General features: G+C 37.6%; 1 protein-coding gene across 3 annotated transcripts in view; it reads right to left on the reverse strand.

The window, feature by feature from the left end:
* Positions 1-1961: 1961 nt before the first annotated feature.
* dhrsx (dehydrogenase/reductase (SDR family) X-linked) overlaps positions 1962-19262 on the reverse strand; it is a 76192-nt gene continuing 58891 nt past the window's right edge. For all 3 annotated transcript variants that reach the window (XM_036563558.1, XM_036563557.1, XM_036563556.1), the window contains 2 exons: positions 18280-18487; positions 1962-2198 (listed from right to left, as the gene is read on the reverse strand). In XM_036563558.1, coding sequence (XP_036419451.1) covers positions 2016-2198; positions 18280-18487 — 391 coding nt within the window. In that variant the 3' untranslated portion in view covers positions 1962-2015. The remainder of the gene's footprint in view (positions 2199-18279; positions 18488-19262) is intronic.

Raw genomic sequence — 19262 nt, forward strand, 5'->3', positions numbered from 1 at the left:
GAGAGAAAAACATGGGGTAGAGAAAAAGAAATAGAGAGGGTGGAGACAGAAAGCAAGATAATTCAGAGAGAAAGAGAGTTTTAGAGAGAAGAGAGGAGAAAGAAGGATGAGAGAGAGAGATATTGGGAGATAAAAGGAGTTAAAGAGAGAGATCAATCGAGAGAAGGAATGAGGGAGACAGAGATAGAGACAGAGAACAGAGAGAAAGAGAGAGAGAGAGAGAGAGATGGTCACATCACTGCGGCCCGTTCACAGTGAGCGGTGGTCCGCCGTTTCACAATCAGCAGTCTGTGTGCGTGTGCGCGGTTCCCTCTCTCTCTCTGTTTTGTGCGGAGCTTTATTTCCGATCAATTCATTGCAGTAATCCCAAATATTGGTAGAGATTTATTTCTCACCATCTTATCGCTATCTAATTAATCCAACTGGTAGTCGAGCAAGGAAGTAATTACACTAGAAGTGCAATTACGGCTGTAATTACCCTCGCAATCATGATGAAAACGTGATGACTCTGACTGATTAATGCACGTGGATCGTAGCGCAGGCTAAAATAAAACAGAACCCAGTGCTGAAACTGGCGAAAGCCAGAACCAAAAGGTAGATGGTGGGTGTATTTCTGCCTGGGGGGGCTACAGTAAGTGAAATATTGTAAAGTAGAATAGCTATATGGGCACATATTTGGTCAAATCAATTGCATGGTCACTTTACACATTAAACGCACACACATATATTGAACACAGTAACATCTGACACGAACACAACCGAACTGTTCTGCAGGTCAAAGGAGCACTTCGAGGAAAGCAGTCACTGCGTTCCAGGATTTCGGCACAAGACACTTTGAAAAGGGCGTTTGTGGAGAGCACCAGCTTCCTCTGCTAGAAAACTAGAAGTCCTATTAATTTCTCATTTCTTTTCATTGGTCTTTGTCTTTAGGCAAGATTCATCACTCATTCCAGGCATTGGCAATTCGTGAGCAGACCTTGGGTGGAACGTACGCATTCGAAGTATTAATCGGAAAGAATCTGACTGTTTTCAGTGTGTTTCAGCGCTGAAGCAATCAAAACTGCTTTGAAAATCTGTGCACATACTTCAGATGCTCCATCTCACCCAGACCTGTGCTTAAGAGCGAGATTGAAAAGACAACAAATAAAAATGCTATGTTATTGGATTGCTAAGACAATAGAATCACATTTTTTCTAACACTTCACAGTCACCAAAAGATGGGTGCAATAAAACAATGCTCCTTTGGGAACAGAGTTGTAACCTGAATGGGGGGAAAAGCAATCTCATTATTTTCTGGAGGATTCTATACATAGGATTTCAATGGCACGATGGAAAGAAGGAAATGAAGGACTATTTTTCCCCTGCCCCGCCAATAGCATCCAGCAGCAAAATCTGCAGTGTTCTCAAATGCAGTCGGTGGGTCTCCATCAGTATGCGTTAGAGCAAGTCTGATTTAGCAGTCAGAGAACAGTACAGGTCTACATATGGGTTAATCCATTGGAGAGTGTCCCAAAGCTGGGACGAGAGCAGAGTTGTCCAGAGGCAGTACATGACTACGATCCGCTTGTTCATTGATTGTCTTTATCCAAAATCGGAGCAAGCTTCTCCCCAGCTTGGCAAATCAGTAGAACTTCTTATTGCATTAGTTCTTATTTTATGATTATAATAACAATAATATGGTTAGCAAGTTCACACAGTGCAGATCAGTCCGAATCACCAGTTCGATTCATTTGATTCACTTAGCTTTGGATAGTTTCTGTTCAAATATCACCATCATTATGTGAGGAAACCACTACTTTTGCTACTATCCTTATAGGCATCATTCATATAGGCAATCAAGTCACTCCATGGTATTGTTGTGGATGCTACTTCTCTCAGCTGTCGCTCACAAATTAACACTGCATCAGGCATGAGATGAGGTTCAGCAAACAAACAAACAAACAAACAAAAAAGTGGGTTTGAGGAATTCAGGCTTTGCTATGTTGATCCGAAGCTCTCCGGGTTCTTCCAGTTCCTCAGGCCTTTTGAAGCCCCACCAGAGCGCAGCTCTGCATCCACAGCCGGCCCTGCAGCTGCTCGTCGTAGGAGGTCACTGAGGACTCGGTCTTGCGGCCGTTGTACAGATAGAGCCCCCCAGCCCCCTCCAGCTCGGAGGCAGCTGCAGCGTAAATGGCTGTGGAGGCTCCTTCGGCCGGCGTCTGTGGAGTGGAGGAATCACACATGAGATAAGATCAGACATGGAAAAACATCAATCATGGAACAGGGATGGCTGATAAGGTTCAGTGATTACCCTCAAAAATCTGAGGAAAATGTGATAAACCCAGACTGCTAGGAATTTACACATGTGGAAAAAGATGGGACAAACGCAGGACTGGAGGACTGACAACAGAAAAACAAAAACTGGTGTAGTTAGCAATGTGGCAGAGACTCGCTAATGTGTCAGGAATAAATAGCAAAACAACATTAAAGTAAAGGTAGTTATGCCATTTAATCCAGCCTCTTGAGTGAGTGCATACAATGCTGCCTCTCCTTTATGTATGTATTATAGGACTGTCAAATGACTGAAATAACTTGTTGCGATTAACTGCATATTTTTCGTAGTTTTTAGCAATTAATTGCATTTATCTTATTTGCTTTGCATTTATCTAATTTGTCCCTAAAGAAAGATTGTTTAAAAAGCAGTGCATTTTGTTATAGCTATGTATGTGGACACAATAAGCTTCATCAGAATGTATTCATTATTTTCAATATTTCAATAACATTGTTTTCATCATGTGAATACATACAGTTTTCTCTAGATAGATAGCTAGATAGATGATAGATAAATCTTTATTGATCCCAAAGGAAACTGCAGCATTACAGTACTAATACACAGAATTGCACATAAACTTACATATATTAGGCAGAAATAAAATAGATATAAATTTGAGTAAAATAGAAGATAGTAGGAATAAAAGTATATCTATTAGCATATTTAGAGCAGGTATTGCACTAAATGGTACGAGGTAGTTTAAAAGACATATATAAACATAACTATGAATTGCAGCAGTATTTACAATCTAAAGCGTGTAGTATTTTGAAAGTGTCATTACACTCACAGCAACAGAGGCTGCATGTTCCAGCTAACGGCCATGTGAAATATACAGTCAATGCTCTCAACTCCTCATTGATTGTAGTGTCGTATTCTTATATATACAGCTTGTGGATTCTTATTACAGTGGAGGTTCTCAAGGGGAGCTGGAGTTTTCCACTTTGCTAGTGCTTTTGTTTAGTTTGCTGCTCATTGAATTATCTATAACAGGTTTCTCAGCACTGTCCAATGTAGTTTGCCGAAGGTTTTACTTTAAAAGCTTACAAGAATGCAATTTGCGTGATGTTCACGTGATTGGTTGCTTCACTACTATTTAGAATGAGTTTATTAATTTTAATTCTTTTGCTGTTAGATATCATTTAAATATGCTAATGTGAGTGTTATCACATTAATTAAGCTACTTATTCATTTGTGGGGTTTCTCTAAACATATGTGTTCCAGGTCTTGGTCCTGCCTGCATTGGGCTGGTTAACCATCCGCTCCCACGTACCAGACTGAAAATGTGCCACAACATATTGTAGTGAGCCCTGCTGCAGACTTCTAGTCAGCATCTGTGATTAGAGGGTGCTAATGTTAAGATGGGAATGCATGTTAGATGTGCATCAACTAGTGTAGTCTGCTAGCACTGGACATTTTGTTTTTCGCCTTTTAATTTCAGCACATCTAACACCACCAATCAGAGAGCTCCCCTTCTCCTATAATGTAAATGGCCAGAATGTGTTTATTTGCGCAGTTACAAGATAATTGAAATTTGAAACCATCACAAATTTAAAATCCTGCCATGATTTTTAAATACCTCATTACAGTCATACTGACCCAAGCCTAGCATCAATAATGTATTGTGTTAATGCATTACTAACACGTCAACTTTGACAGCCCTGAGTCATTTGTAGTCAGAGCAGGATGAATTCCATAAAATGTCATGCCTAAACACTTAAAATTAGCACTCTTTCTACTCATCTATTCTGGACCTTTAGGTCTGCTATATGAAGGACCTCTCCCCACTCCAGAGGTCAACACAGCCAAGGCAGTCGTGCTATAGGTTGACAATGAGAATCTGCAACTAATGCTAAACTCAAGGCAACGTTTTCTTGCTACAGAGGTCTGTGACGTAAAACTCTGGATTGTGACAAATTTCATTAAAATGTAAAAATGTAATATTTTTAGTTGTTTTTCTGTCAAAAAAGGCCTTAATGCACATTGATCATAGCATAGGTGAAAATGAAACATAAACCTGTGCTTACCTGGTGAAAAAGACTAACAACACAGAAAAAAAGAAACACTGTACAGGTGAATAGCTATCTAAGCACATCTCTGGTCAAATCACCTGCATGGTCACTTACACTTTAAAAGCTTATGTACATAATAAGTACAGTAACATTTGACACAAATGCAATTGAATTTTTCTGCAGGTCAGTAGAGCAACACAGTCTGACTCACATAGACAATGTGTTCCAGGATTATTATGAAGCAATATAAATCACAGAATAAGGTCCACAATTTAATGCACAGTTTTCATTCAAATTTATGGCACAAAATCACATGGAACAAAATGAGTTTTCAAGAACTGATGGTGCAGCAAAAAAGGCCGTCTGTTCACACGGATCCAATTAAGTGAAAGAAAAGAAAGAAAAAAAAACAAATGTGTTCTGAAAAGAAAAAAAACAGCTGTCTGTTCAAGCTTTTAAAAAGTTTCATTTCTACTCAGATAGCAAAAATGAGCAGGAAGCTGCTTTAGACAGCAAAAAACAGGGCAGTTTCATTTGAACTGGATGCACTTCATTTAAACAAGAATCCTTTTCTGAATGCCACTGTGAGCAGCCTTTTGTACATTTTTCAGTTAATGACTACATAGCACTACTAAAGCATCTATGCTCGGTACTCAATATCCCCATTCTCCTATACTTTATCACACATAGTGATCAAAAACTCGTACAGTAAGATCCACTACTATGCATTTCTCTCATTTTCTCAAAGAGGCTACAGAGTTATATGTATGTAGTGAAAGGGCATCCCAGAAGTTTTGTTTTGCAAACTACATCCCCTAGCTCAGGAGGAGACATGTGAATGAAACTTAACACCGAGTGACAATTGCAATAAAGTCAGAGTGAGTAGGAGGTCATACCCACTAATAATACTCTAGCCCAAGGGTCTACTTATAATCCTCAATGGACAGTGACTGTGAAGCATCGCTAGTAGACCACAGTAATCGTAAAACTGTCTGAAAAATGACAATGTAGAATGTGATATAAATTATTATGAAGTACTTATATGTGAAATTTACTTTTTATAGACTGTTATCCATAGAAATGGACAATATTCAGACTTGAAGATGATGGCTAAGGGGATTTCATGCCTAGGCCTAAGCCCCAAGTAATTCAGGGCCTCTGACTGGCTGTGTCTTTCCCAAGAGATTTATTTATTGACCCACCACCCACCCACAAACATTCTTATACACCATTGATCATCTTTTTAAATATGTCATTCAGACCAGATCTATTCAAAACATAAGCTCTGATGCTGATTGGCGAATGTATTGATGCATTTGACTTGAATGTTAGAGCCAGCTGATTAGCAAAGTGTATGAGAGTGGAGCTTAAACACAAAATGCTCAAAAAGAAGAATGAGTCAGAGAGCAAACTTTGATAACAAAGATTCCCAAAATGATGAGATTTTGTTTTGTTCATTACCATCTGGCGTATCAGTTTACTCCTATAGCCAAGATGCCATGTTAGCATTAAATTGAGTGCTGTCTTCCTTGGCAACTGATATGGATTGAGAGCGACATTTTAAGAAACGGGACTATTTAGGACATGATAGGACTTTCCAGCCAAGAAAAGCAGAAGAAGGAGAGAATGGTACCCTACTCTGCAGTCTAATAGGATGTGACGCAAGCTTAAGTTCAAACTTATCTTCAGCTCAGGATACGTAATAATATTTTGTATTCTAAATTACTGTACAAAATTTTAATAGACTAAAAGTTGTTTTTTTTAACATCGTTTAGTGAGTTTATCATTTGGTATCCCCTAACAAACTCATCAACTCACTGTTTTAAGTTAAAAGGCATGAGGTGAAAACCTGGTGATGTGACTAGGCTGGTCATGTCAGCTAAAATATAATATCAGGTAAAAAAAAAAAAACTGTGGATCCTAAATCTCATTTGCATTGAAGTCCCTGTAGTTACTGAATAAAAAGCCTTAATATGTAATAAGCCTGGGATTTTAAGGGGTTAAAGAAGACTGCACTTTAGATTGCCTGCCTTCTCTGTGTAAATTTTAAACCAGATGTGACCATGACTGTTTGTGATCTGGTTCTGGATTTATGTTAATGCTGGTACAATGATCAGAGACTGGAAGTCACTGACCTTCATTAAAAAAAAAAAAAGTTTTGGATTCTGTATATCATCAAGTGTATGGTAAGGTTAAGTGGTTGGTTCAGATGAAAGTTTCTATGCTTGTTAAAGAGTTTGCATGATTCTAATGTGTACACTGGTATCTCACAAATGAAATACGTTAAATCAACCTTTAGCTAACATATTTCTTTTGTGCTGAACTGATGTACAACCTTTTTTTTTATTATATTGAGGTTGCATGGCCACAAATTGCATATGTATGTGATTAAGGGCTACATATGAAAGTGGCTTAGATCTGATTTGTGATCAGCAGCCAGTTGCACCAGCTGAATGTAAGTTCAATTGTAAGTTGGGGTGTGAAGGCTATCCTAAACCTTACCCTGAGAGTAGTTAGTTTAAAACTAGCAACACACAGAATTTCGGTTTCACCAGACACTTACAGTACATGTTAACTAGTAGTGCGTAAAGCGCACTACTGTCGCACAGAATGACGTTTTCATTCTTTGTAGCCAATCAGTAATGCTACCCGACATAAACAAATAATATTATACGTATGATTCCCACATGCAGTAAATCGCTCACGTTTCTCTCTTTTTGTGCTAGATTGCCTTTGCTCAAAACGTGTCGGCCGTATAAGCTATAACTCAAAAAGAGACTGTTTTACAATAAAGTTGTGTCTTCAAAGCGTCCATCTCTTGTGTGTTTATTCTGTTCTGCTGCTGGGAATTTTTCCGATGTTCAACCTGGCCTCTCTTGCACAATATTTTAACGGAACTTTATCAATGAACGGTCGGTACTGTTAGCAAAGCTGCGACTAACGACTAACAACTTCACACAAGTGAGTGATGATTTAGGCATGGAGCTTCCATTATGTGTTAGATTTTTTTCAATGCAAAACTATAGAAGCAAACTACAGACTCTTTTGTCTACATAAAGTGGGCAAACAGTGTTAATCTATTAGAGCCATGAGCTTTTCTAAAGTGTCTGCGCGAGGTAGCCTTACTCAGATCCTCTCTAGACCGAGTTAGATTGTTATGCAGACGGTCAGTGGGTTTTTGACCCCAGACAGATCAATTATGGAAGCAGGCCACTCTTGTGGAACGCCGATGGCCGGGCGTGGGCTTCAAAAGGCTGGGCCTGAGGCTGGGCGACTGAGGCTGAGCAATGTTTTTCCTCTCCTCCCTTCCACCTTCCCATCTCAGGGAATTTGGATTAAAGCTTGCAAGCCTTTACACACACTTGCGCTTGGCCGGGTGGAATCGATACTCCACACAAAAGAGAGAAAAGCCTCAGAGGTGGCTGTCAGCCCTGGGACTGTGCACAGGCTACAGGCTTAGGAAGAACTAGAGCCAGATGCTAAAAACACTCACCATGATATGGGGAGTTCCAATACGTTTAAATGCTGCTTAATGCAATATTGTACCCCTTTCAACCCAAACGTCCATCGTGTCTCATGAAATAGCTGGCGATTCATTGTCATATACAGTTGCATGCACCCCCTGGTCAAATCCATATTTTGTCTAAGTGAAAATAAGGTGAGACATCCCAGTCTTATTACATCTCAAGTCTTAATACTTACTAACTACATTACAGAAACTACAATAGAAACTGGCTGACATATTGTTAGGGTATCGTGGAAGTATGTAATTAACACATCATTCTGCATTAATTACATATTCATTCATTAACACAGGACCCAGTGGGTCCTGGCCATTTAACCCCTTAACACTCCAAATTTATTTCATACTACGGCTTATTAGTCAGTAACTACAGTGACTTAAATGCAAACTAATGGAACTTTTTTTGGTTAAAGTAGTGTGTAATAAAACTTGGCTTGTTAAGGGGTTAAAATTAGCTGTTTTAATCACTCTGCAACAACGTAATCCATAAAAACTAACCAGGTTTACGTTAATAAAAACAATTTTTGACTACTTTAAATATATAGTAAATATTTTTGACAATATTTGTGACTGAGCTAATTTAAAGCCAAAGCCCACACATTTTATCCCCTTGGTGTGACATCAGAACTCACTATCACTCAAACCTTTTAACTGTTTAAACCCACTTTGAGTCAAAAGAGGTTAAATATCTGCTTTTAACGATAGAAGAAATCTGTCAAATCATTATTTAGGCAAAATCTACTTTTCAGACCAAGGAAGATTTTCTGTTTATGTTATTTTTTAAGCATTCATTAGAAAAATTTCTCTCCATTCCTGTGTGTATGTGTCGCGTAAATGAAGCATTTACAGTGGTGACAAACTGTGATAGAATTCCCCAAACAAAATGTGCTTCAGTTCAGGCATTTATATCATGTAAATGTCTTGCATTTTTAAACAAGCTGAGAAATTCGGGTGAAAGTGAGGTTTTAAAACTTTCAATCACAACCACATTTGTCTTTGTAAGCAGAAGAGGAGATACGATATGAACTGAATTTGATGAAAAGTTATAGTTGAAACAAATAGAAAAACGTCATGAATGCAGACTCAGACCTGTCGATACAGAATGTAAAATAAACGCATGTGTGCTTCAACCAGTTTACAGAAACTTGTGACACTGACCATGTTAACAGCTTTGTACAAAAAGGTCAGATTTTCTTCAGCTGAGTGTGTATTGGGCTACTGATCAGGGGCTTTTGCTCAAACTTGAGCAGTCCAATCCAGCTGTGTTCACCAAATAAACTGAATGTCTGACTGCAGGCAATGTGCATCTGCAATGCAACAGTTTCCAGGATACGCTTCTCGAGCACTTAATTGTCTTTAGCAAGGTCGTTCTGGCTGGTTGAGAACAAACGAAGAAGGCAAATGCTCCCATTTTCTCTGCTGGGTGGGCATGTTTCAAGAGTGGGTGCATTTAAGCTCTGAGGAGATCCTTGAAAGGCTTGGTGAAAAACATCATTCCTTAAACCCATTTGTTTCACAGGGAAGATGATGCATGTCTCTATTTCCTTCTTTCTCTACCTCTGCCAGGAAAACCTGCCCAACAACACAGTCGGGCTTAAAAATAGACCCCTGCAATCTCACTCGTCCATTTTGAGACGCTTTTAGGGCTGCACAATATATCATATGTTAATATTTATCATGATACTGGACTTTGCAGACATGCAAATGAGTCTCTAACCAATCACTGAATGTTTATTGTGCATTATGAGGACTCTGACCAATGATTTCTGTGTGTGTAATCCAACACGGGTAAAAATGCTGAAGATTAAAAATACCCAGACTAAATTATGTCAAGTTTGTCAACTGTATCAACGGTTCGCCAATGTGATTTCAATACATTGGAAGGTGCACTATATGTTTACAGCTCTTCGCCACCTGCTTATCCAGTGTCTCTTCCAAAATCAAGGGTATTAAAAGGGAGTTTGTTCCCCTTACCTGCACTAACAGCTGTACTCTTCTGGGAAGGCTTTATTTTAGATGTTGGATTTGATTGCATTCGGTCACAAGAGCATTACTGAGGTCAGGTACTGATGTTGAACGATTAGTTCTGGATTTCAAACACACTCCAACTCATCCCAAAGGTATTGGATGGAGCTCCATCACTTCAGTAAACTTAATTCCCCTCTAGACGATGTCTGGCACTGGTCACGGTGACTGCAGGCTTATGTGCGGCTGCTCCAGAGCATCTCATTCTATGCTCTCATTCTATGCTGTCAATGCTTTTCTATGGAGATTATACAAGCTATGCACTGAACACCTCTATCAGCAATGAGTGCACATTAAAGTAGCTGACTTCACTCATTAGACAGGCATCTGGATACTTTTACACATATAGTGTATATCAGCTGTTATATGTAGGAAGTAATGGGGTCAAGGTTAATGCATTAATAACGTATTTACTTTGTTTGAGCCTTTGAACCATCTGTAGTTCCAGCCTGAAGCCGAGCTGCTTGAATGCTGTTGCTTTGACGCAATCAATGTAGTCCCCTCTTTCAAATACAGCTTTTATATGGCAGCTTCCATTGATAGGTCTCAAAAAAAGCTGTTTCCAGCCACAGCCAAGCCAAGAATCTATCACTGAAGTACACCAAAGTCTGAAGTATCATTTACAAACAAAGCACAGCACTGATGCAGCAGTCAATGATATCAATAATGTCAACACCAAAGGATGCCTTCGGCAGACTATACAGTATAGACAGTGCTCCAGGGAGAACTGTGGAACTATCAGCAAAAGGTAAAGACAACCACTCCAGTTTTCCGCAAAATCTCAAAATAATTCATAATGTAGTATGAGAGAGAGGCTACAGTCTTAGAGGAGTTGAAACATGCAGCCATTGCTCCTCTCACTGGCCATCGGTGATGAAAACTAGAAATTGTGTTAATGCTATTTTCATGCTCAACCTGCTACATGATCTTATGTTTGGGTTCAATTTGGCATTTTTTCCCCAATTTAGTCATTATTTCCATTATTTCCATGAGCTAAGTCTCTCCCAATCAACACAGTACTACTAGCGCAATAAAGGTTCATTGAGTTCAAGGCCATCTCTGCTGTTGGCATGGCGACAACCAAGATGACAGAGCGGCAAATAGACCTTTTACACAAATGCTAAAAGATCAGAATCTTTGGAAGCAGCTCAAATTGAGGTCAAACATTGAGTTACACGTGGAAGTACTCAGAGTATCAGCGTTTGAATGAAGCAATGAAGTTCTTCACACTACTTTTACTTTTCCAAAATGGACAGTAGCCCATTGCCACCATTTATCCATTCTGCTGGGTCAAAAAATCAGATCTTATTTGCACTTAAAGACAATCAGACCGTATGTTTTGTGCTTCTTTTAGAATTGAGCTGCATCTCCAAAATCATAGTTGATGTATATTCTGCTTATATATATATATATATATATATATATATATATATATATATATATATATATATATTTTTTTTTTAATATATTCTACCCATTTTTTTCACACCATGTCAAAATTCCAAAAATGATTGCATCACATCCAATGTGTACAGTTTTGATGTGAAAAAACTGCTTCTGAATATTTGTGTAGTTTTTTAGCACTGTGGATGGTGCGCAACAGTGTTTGCAGTAGTTTTATTTAAAATTATCAAACCTGGCACTGTAAGTGAGTCATGTTGTTGGAGTGTTTGAACAATTTGGATGAAAAGTGAACTGCTTTAACTAAAAATTAGCTCATTTTAAAGCTTAATAGTTTTTTTAAAAAAGAAAAAATATTGTATTGATATCAGTATCAGCCAATACTGATTTCAGTATCAATATCAGAAAATAAAAAGTGGTATTGTGCCATCAATAGATTCTTTGTCCTAACATTGTTCAGTTCTACACCCTTCATGGAAAACAAAACAACTTCATACTGTTACCAAAAACCCAGAAAAACAACCATCATTACTCCTCTCTACAGTCTCTCTCTGTGGTTTCTAATTATGGCCTCAATGACTAACACCAGAATAAACTGTCCCCATCAGAATTTAATCCATCTTTTTTTTTCAACAGCCTTCAAAACATTTTCCTTATGCTTGGCCCTAATTTCTTTGTCTATCCAGTCGTGAAATGATCCAATATGCATCCATTATTCATTATCATGCTGCTCTGTAAGTTCTGTACCACACATACCTTCCAGTGCATTATGATTTATGTATTAGAAGATACAGAATATACAATCATCTGGGAATGTGTGGCAATAAACAGTTTCAGCTTGACTTTAAAAAGACTTCAACTGAAGCAAACCTGTCAGCTTCGAAACAATGGTATCAAGTCATTTACCACAAACAAATCATCTTTTATTGTAATACATTCGTTTTAAATAGTAAATTTATAGAACCTTTTTTTTTTACTAACTTTAATATACATTAAATGGACATTCCGATCTAGTACCACTTTTTCTAATACTAGCATTTAATATGATATTAACATATGTTACTATTGTCTGGTGCAGTATTGAATCCCTCAGCCTCATTACTGTGACATTTATTTTTTTATTCTTGTATTTTCATCCATCAATGTTCTTTACTACATAACAACCGAGAATCACTTATAACTTATAACTTATTTGGGTATATATAGTAATTTCACGTGGTTGCTAAGAGTTTTTCTAGGTGGTTGCTGTGGTTTCCCAGGTGGTTGCTAAGATTTTTCTAAGCAGTTGCTCCAAGGTGATTGCTAAGATGTTACTAGGTGTTTGGTGAAGTGTTGTTAGGTTGTTGCTATGGTATCTTAAATAGTTGCTAAGGTGTTTCTGAGTGGTTCATATGTTGTTCCAGGTGGTTGCGAGTGTATTGCTATGAGGTTGCTACAGTATCGGAGGTGGCTGTGCTATTTCTGGTGCTTGCTAGTGGTTCGCTAGAGGACTGCCATGGTGTTGCACTTTGTTAGGTGTGTTATTAGGTGGTTGCTATGGTATACCTATACTATGGTATTTCAGGTGGCATATGTTTGAACAGTTCAAAAAGCACAAGCACACTCTGTCAAGCCAACTTAATAAAGCATGATGGTCCCATATTGCAGTGACAATATGCTAACCTTTCTGACAATAGCGCCTGTAAATCTGGCCCTATTATGTTTTTGTCTTGTTTAAATTATTAATGGACAAACACAAGAAGCTCAGTAAGGAGAATCAGATTAATATCTAATCAAGCTGCAAAAGCTATGACCTGGCTCCAACATATAAGCCTGTGAAAAGCAAAATCACCATGGCGATGAAGATCAAAATAATTCAATATCAACACTCATCTTGACAAGAGCATGAGTTTCACGGAAATTAAATTCGGACGAGACAGATAAGCGTGATCTTTTGTGCGATGAAGGGCACTAGAGAGGTCGCCATAGGTACTGGCCATTCTGGAAGGTTCTTTCATGAGAACAAAACCATCTCAGTGTTGCCTATTTTGAAAGCAGGCTTTGTGATATGCGGAAGAAAGGAATAATCTTCATAATGTCATCCACTTTCTCAGTGTTACAGATTTTGAATCGCTGAGTGGCTCCCTACTTTAAATGCAGTAAGACAACAACACCTACAGTAACAGTCACATTTTACACACGTCTATCCCTAGAAAAGTCTTTTTTTTTTATTTATTTATTTATTTTTTACTTTTACTATTTCCGCATTTTAGAACAGTAGTGATGATATCAGCACTAGGAACTAAAACGTACAGAATTACATAGTGACCAAAAAAATGGTAAACAACTATGCTCTGCATGCAAAATAATTACAATTAAAATTTTTTGTTTTGGAAATAAATTTTTATACAGGTATCAATTTTGTTATTTGTATTTTGTCTCAAAAACACATTTCACATATTTAAAAATGCATTCAAGCAATGTGTCTCAGAAACACATGTGAACAGTTCACTGTGAAATGAGTCTGAATTGTACACAGTCACAGAAACCAGATCTCTGACGCTCTCTCACAGAAAGCTCTTACAAATGGTTACGAACGCACTGATGCCTGAGACATTGTTTGGTGGTTGTTTGAAGGGTGTTGTGAGGCAAAAATAGCCAAAAAAAAAGGAGTTATTTTTTATTTTTATCACTATTTTACCTTCATCAACATTATATATAAAAATTCAGAAGACCGTATAGGTTCCCTGGGGGTTTGGGAAGGTGTATAAAATGTATGTTGTGGATTTTGTGACCCCTGGTTCCCATCACCATCACTGTAAAGAAATCAGAAATAAAGTAAAATTTCTCTACAATCGATTTCACATCAAACCACTCTGAATGAGGCTGTTCACATCCACACAACTGAATAATGAGTTATGCATTAAATTGAAAACATTTTATCAAGTGGGTTCAAACTTTTCATGGATACTTTCTTTTTAAAGTGAACAGATACACAGACGCATCTGGTAAACCCTTAGATATTCAGAGTTATTGCTAATTTTTCTATACCATTAATAAGCACTAACAATCAGTTACTTTCACATTCTGTATTAACAGGTTTAAATCTGCACTTCTGGCTCTGTTTGTTCTGATGTCAACAACTAACAAAACATGGTTAAAATGTAGTGTTATGATGGTGGAATTTCTAAACTTTTGTACAAATTGTTGTTTGTCCTGTGAACAATGCATTACAATGAGTGTACTAGAACATAGGCAGCATATTATTTTCATGCACCAAACATCTGGAGCACATTACCAACAAATATTTATCAGACTCCTTCTATCACTACATAAAAAAAGAAAAAACAGTTTAGCTTAAAAATGATGGTTCTTCAAGGGTTTTTTAGTAAGGGAAATGGTTCTATATAGAACCATGAACACTCAAACATCCCTTTGCATGATTAAAGGGCTCTTTGTATCGCTAAATGGTTCTTCTGACTGATGGAGAATGTGCGGTAAATGGTTCTATATAGCACCAAAAAGGGTTCTTCTTTTGTTATGATGTCAATCCGGTATCAATACAAGAATCCTTTTTGGTGCTATACAGAATCTTTTTCAAAAAGGTTCTATATAGAACCATATAAAAACACATTCTCCATCAACCTGAAGAACCCTTTCACAATGCAAAGAACCCTTTAATCATACAAAGGGTTCTTTGAGTGTTCATGGTTCTATGTAGAACCATTTTCTTTACTAAAGAACCCTTGAAGAACCATCTTTTTTAAGTGTGTAGCTTTTATTATTTGCTTAACTTTGATTGGAATGTTCCTTTCAAGTTGTTTTTATATCATTACTGTCCAAAAAACATTTCCATTTTTATTTATTCATTTACGTTTTTTGCATCATTTAAGCACAGCAGCTATCCTTTACATCATTCAAACTTCACAGTGAATGGACCTATAGGAATCTTCCAAAACCCATTAGAAGAAAATCTCACATTGACTTACATTCAAAGTAAAGAATGTTTTTGCCTTCTCCTTTAAAACTGCCATTTTTTTTGTTGTTTTGACAGTTTTATTGCTATTTATTTTATTTACTCTGTTTTCTGTTTTTAATTGTTATTGTTCTCTTTGTTGTCAGTGCTTTTATTTGTTGCATCTTATTGTTTGACTGTTTCTTTCTTTTCTTTCTCTGTTGTTTACAGTCACACTGTAAAGCACTTTGAGTTGCACCTCAAATGTAAGAAAAACACAGTGCTGTATAAACACAGTTTTTTATTATTATTATTATTATTATTATTATTATTATTAAAGTTCAGGATAGCTTAGACTTCAGAAACACCTGTTGGCCCATCAACATGATCTTTTTGATTTCGTCTACACTGTGAGCCAAATACAGTCATATTGTATTTGTATTATATTGTATACGGTCATAAAAACAGGCATATGCAATCCATGTATATCATAACATAACAATGTTTAATGCAGAAACCTTGAAACAATCGATACTGTGAAACGAGTATTGTTTCAAATTCTCACTGATATTTATCTATATGTCCAAACTATTGACAGTCTCAAAATGTAATAAAATGTCTTTTTTTCTTTCTGCAAAACACAATTGTGTCCAGTAATAATAACTTTTAATCAAATTCAAACCATAATAAAAAGTATCCTCTTCTACAAACACAAGCAGGGTAATGACTGAAAGTTTAGAGTGAATTTCAACAGAATTTCTCTGCTTGTTTCTAAGAGCTACAACTAAGAAATAATTAAACAAATTGTAAGAGGATTCATTTCGTGTACACTCCATTAGGAGGGATGAACTATGTCTTAAGAAAAATTGTGGATTTTTGCAAACTTTGAACTATTCATAACCTCCACCTCTGGGACGATTTTTCTTTTCTTTTGTTCTTTTTTTCTCTCTGATCTGAGATCCTGGAGGAATCAGGATACATCAGAAAGGCTGAAGGAGTCATCCATGATTACCAGCAACACACACACACACACACACACACCCTTTTGATGTGCAGAGATAAAATAAATCCAATTATCGTTTGCCCTGACATACATCACGGCTCAAGAACCGGAAGAATTCAAGATGAATTCCGAGGGACCAGCTGGTCCTGTTGGCAGCCACGAGAAAACAAACACAGCAATAAAAAGCAAAACAAAATGCAAGAGAACACAACTGTCTGATACCATACTGTGTCTAGATGTACTATTACAGCACAGCAGAGCACGCAGATGTGTTGCAGTGTAGTCACCACAAATACAGTCAAGTCAGTCAAATGACAAACAAGGTCCATTTTTACCCATGACTTCATTCACTTCTGCACAGTAAAACAATATTAAAAACTCTTTATTTTGAGTGTCAACTACTTTACAGATGCTCTCCTTGTCTTTTACTGACTGTCTTCAACTACAAACCCAAAAGTTGGGACAGTTTGTGAAAAGCCAATAAAACCAGGAAAGCAGTGATTAGCTGTTTGAGCTGTATTTTCAGGCTACTCTACCCACCTGTGCCTTCATTCAGTCTGTTATCAATTTGAGCGTTTATAGAAAATCTGTAGGGGACCAACAAAATGAATATATTAAAAAAAAACGGAAATACTAGAAAGGAACATTCACAATGCAGTCAAAACAAATCAAACACATAAAGGCACTGGTCTCGTTTTGCTTCACTGCTCTGGATAAATGAGTGAGAAAAGAAAGATGTAATTTCCAGACACAAACAACAAACTAAACATAAGCCTCTGAAAATAATTTCACACTTTTTTTTAAAGCCAAACAAACAGGCTTGTTGCACTAATATACAGGGAAATTCACTTGAAAGAGGCCCCAAAAATCTGCTGTAACTCCCTGTTATGATGAAGCAATCTGAACCAAAAATATGCTACATATTGTGACGTATGTGTAATAGATTGCATTACATGCGATGCTGGAACTGATCTTCGTTTTCTGCCAGACACATGAAGGGGTACGTGGATATGCACCCAGAAGTTGCAAACGGAGGTTAAACGTCGTGACAGCTGTCCAGCAGCTACCTCATCGCGCCGAAACAGGGGCATCCTGGCTTGTTCGAAGCTCCATATACTGAGGAGCACATCGCATGTTGTTTTTGTTCAGATTGCTTCGTCCTATAGAGAGTTATTACAGAATATTTGGGGCCTCTTTCAAGTGAATCTCCCTTTATCTCTAATGAAGTCTAAGTTAATGCTAGTTGTTACATTTATTAAATGACTGAAGCTCGAACTATAATCTGAACCCTTTAATGTTAAGGCTAAAAAGAGGCTACTTCTGCCTTTTAATCTACTCTTCTCCTTTAATGAGGTAGTTTTATTTTTAAAATATGCGCCATCGAAGTGATGAAAAAACCTTTAGACAATGTCAGCCAAGCATGATGGAGGATCAGTGCAAGTTTGGGGACGTATACCAACATCTGGAGTCTGTGATTTGTTTTTTGATTGAAGGCATATCGAATGCCAGTAAGTACAAGCAAAGTTTGATACATCATGAAATACCATCTAGAAAATGACTGGGAAGAAATTCACAACAAAACAATGACTTCAAACACATTGCTGAGAAGATCTTATACTAATCAAACAAGAAAGCTGCTGGTGTTCTCAGAACAATGGACTGACCACCCCAGAGTCCAAACCTCAACATCACTGATTTTGGGATTACTTGGATTGTGAAAAGCAGAAAAATGCAACCAACTTCTTAGACTGAACTTTGGAGAAGAATGTGTGTGCATGCTCAAAAACTATAGTCACGTTCATATCGTGATAATGAAATACGCTAAGGGCAGATTTTAATGAGTTAAAGCCTCCGAACACTTTAGTTAAGCAGCGGTTAATGTCAGTTTTAATGTTATCTAAGCTGGGCTGCTGTGGAGAAACAATCTGCTACGTACACCTTAAGACATTTCCTTGTAAAATTGAGGCTGACTAAAAGAGTAAAAAGTGATATTTTGGAGCTTCGTGGTGGAAAACAGTTTATGTACAGTGGTCTAGGATGAAGAGAGAGACAGTTTTTTATTTGTTTTCTCACCCTGAAGAGCAGTTTGGCCACAGGTCTCTTGGCCAGCTGGGCAGGGCTGCACAGGTTTTCATACAGGGCCGTGTCCACCATGCCAGGATCCACAGCGTTGGCTGTTACTGGATCTCCTCGAGCCCACAGCCGGTCCTGCAGGTGGTAGGTGAAGAGCACCAGCGCCAGCTTACTCTGAGAGTACGCCCCATGGGCACAGTAACAAGACCTGAGAGAGAAAGTGAGAGAGTGAGAGCGAGAGAGAGAGAGAGAGAGAGAGAGAGAATCTGGATGAGACTTGTTTGAGATGTATTCTAGCCCAGCATGGTGAAGGATCAGTGCAAGTTTCAGGATGTGGTCCTAAGAAAAAGTCTACATCAAATTCATGGCGTGCTCTTAAACCTTGAAATTGTTCTCCTCTTTTCATGCTCGAGTGTGTGTAGTGTATCATATTCATACATCATACATTTGAAAAATGTTTGGGAAGAAATTCATTCTAGATAATGACGTACTTATCAAGCAAATTGAGAAAAAAGAAGCTGCTGGTGTTCTCAGAACAATGGACTGTCCACCCCAGAGTCCAACACTCACCATCACTGAAAGTATTTTGGATTACTTAGATTGTGAGAAGCAAAACTGCAACCAACCGCTAAGACTTTGAAGGTGTGGAAAAATATCCCTCCAAAGTTTTTTGAATAACTCAAAGCAAATCTACGGAAAAAGAAAGATGTGATCAAAATCATCAGTAATCTTAATTATAGCATGATATAAATTCTTATCCATACTGGCCACTACTAATGATAACATATGTAAATCACAAAATTATTATATTATTTATTTTTGTTTACATAGTTAATTTATGTGAAGTTAAGCTAATCTACCAATCTACCCGCAAAAAAACAAAAACAAAAAAAAACACAGTATGAACCGAACTGTGGCTCAAAAATCGAGGTTTGAACAGAACTGTGGATTTGAGAATAACAACAATAATGAAAAGTTAATGA

Source organism: Colossoma macropomum, unplaced genomic scaffold (assembly GCF_904425465.1).
Source record: "Colossoma macropomum unplaced genomic scaffold, Colossoma_macropomum, whole genome shotgun sequence".
Taxonomy (NCBI): Eukaryota; Metazoa; Chordata; class Actinopteri; order Characiformes; family Serrasalmidae; genus Colossoma; species Colossoma macropomum.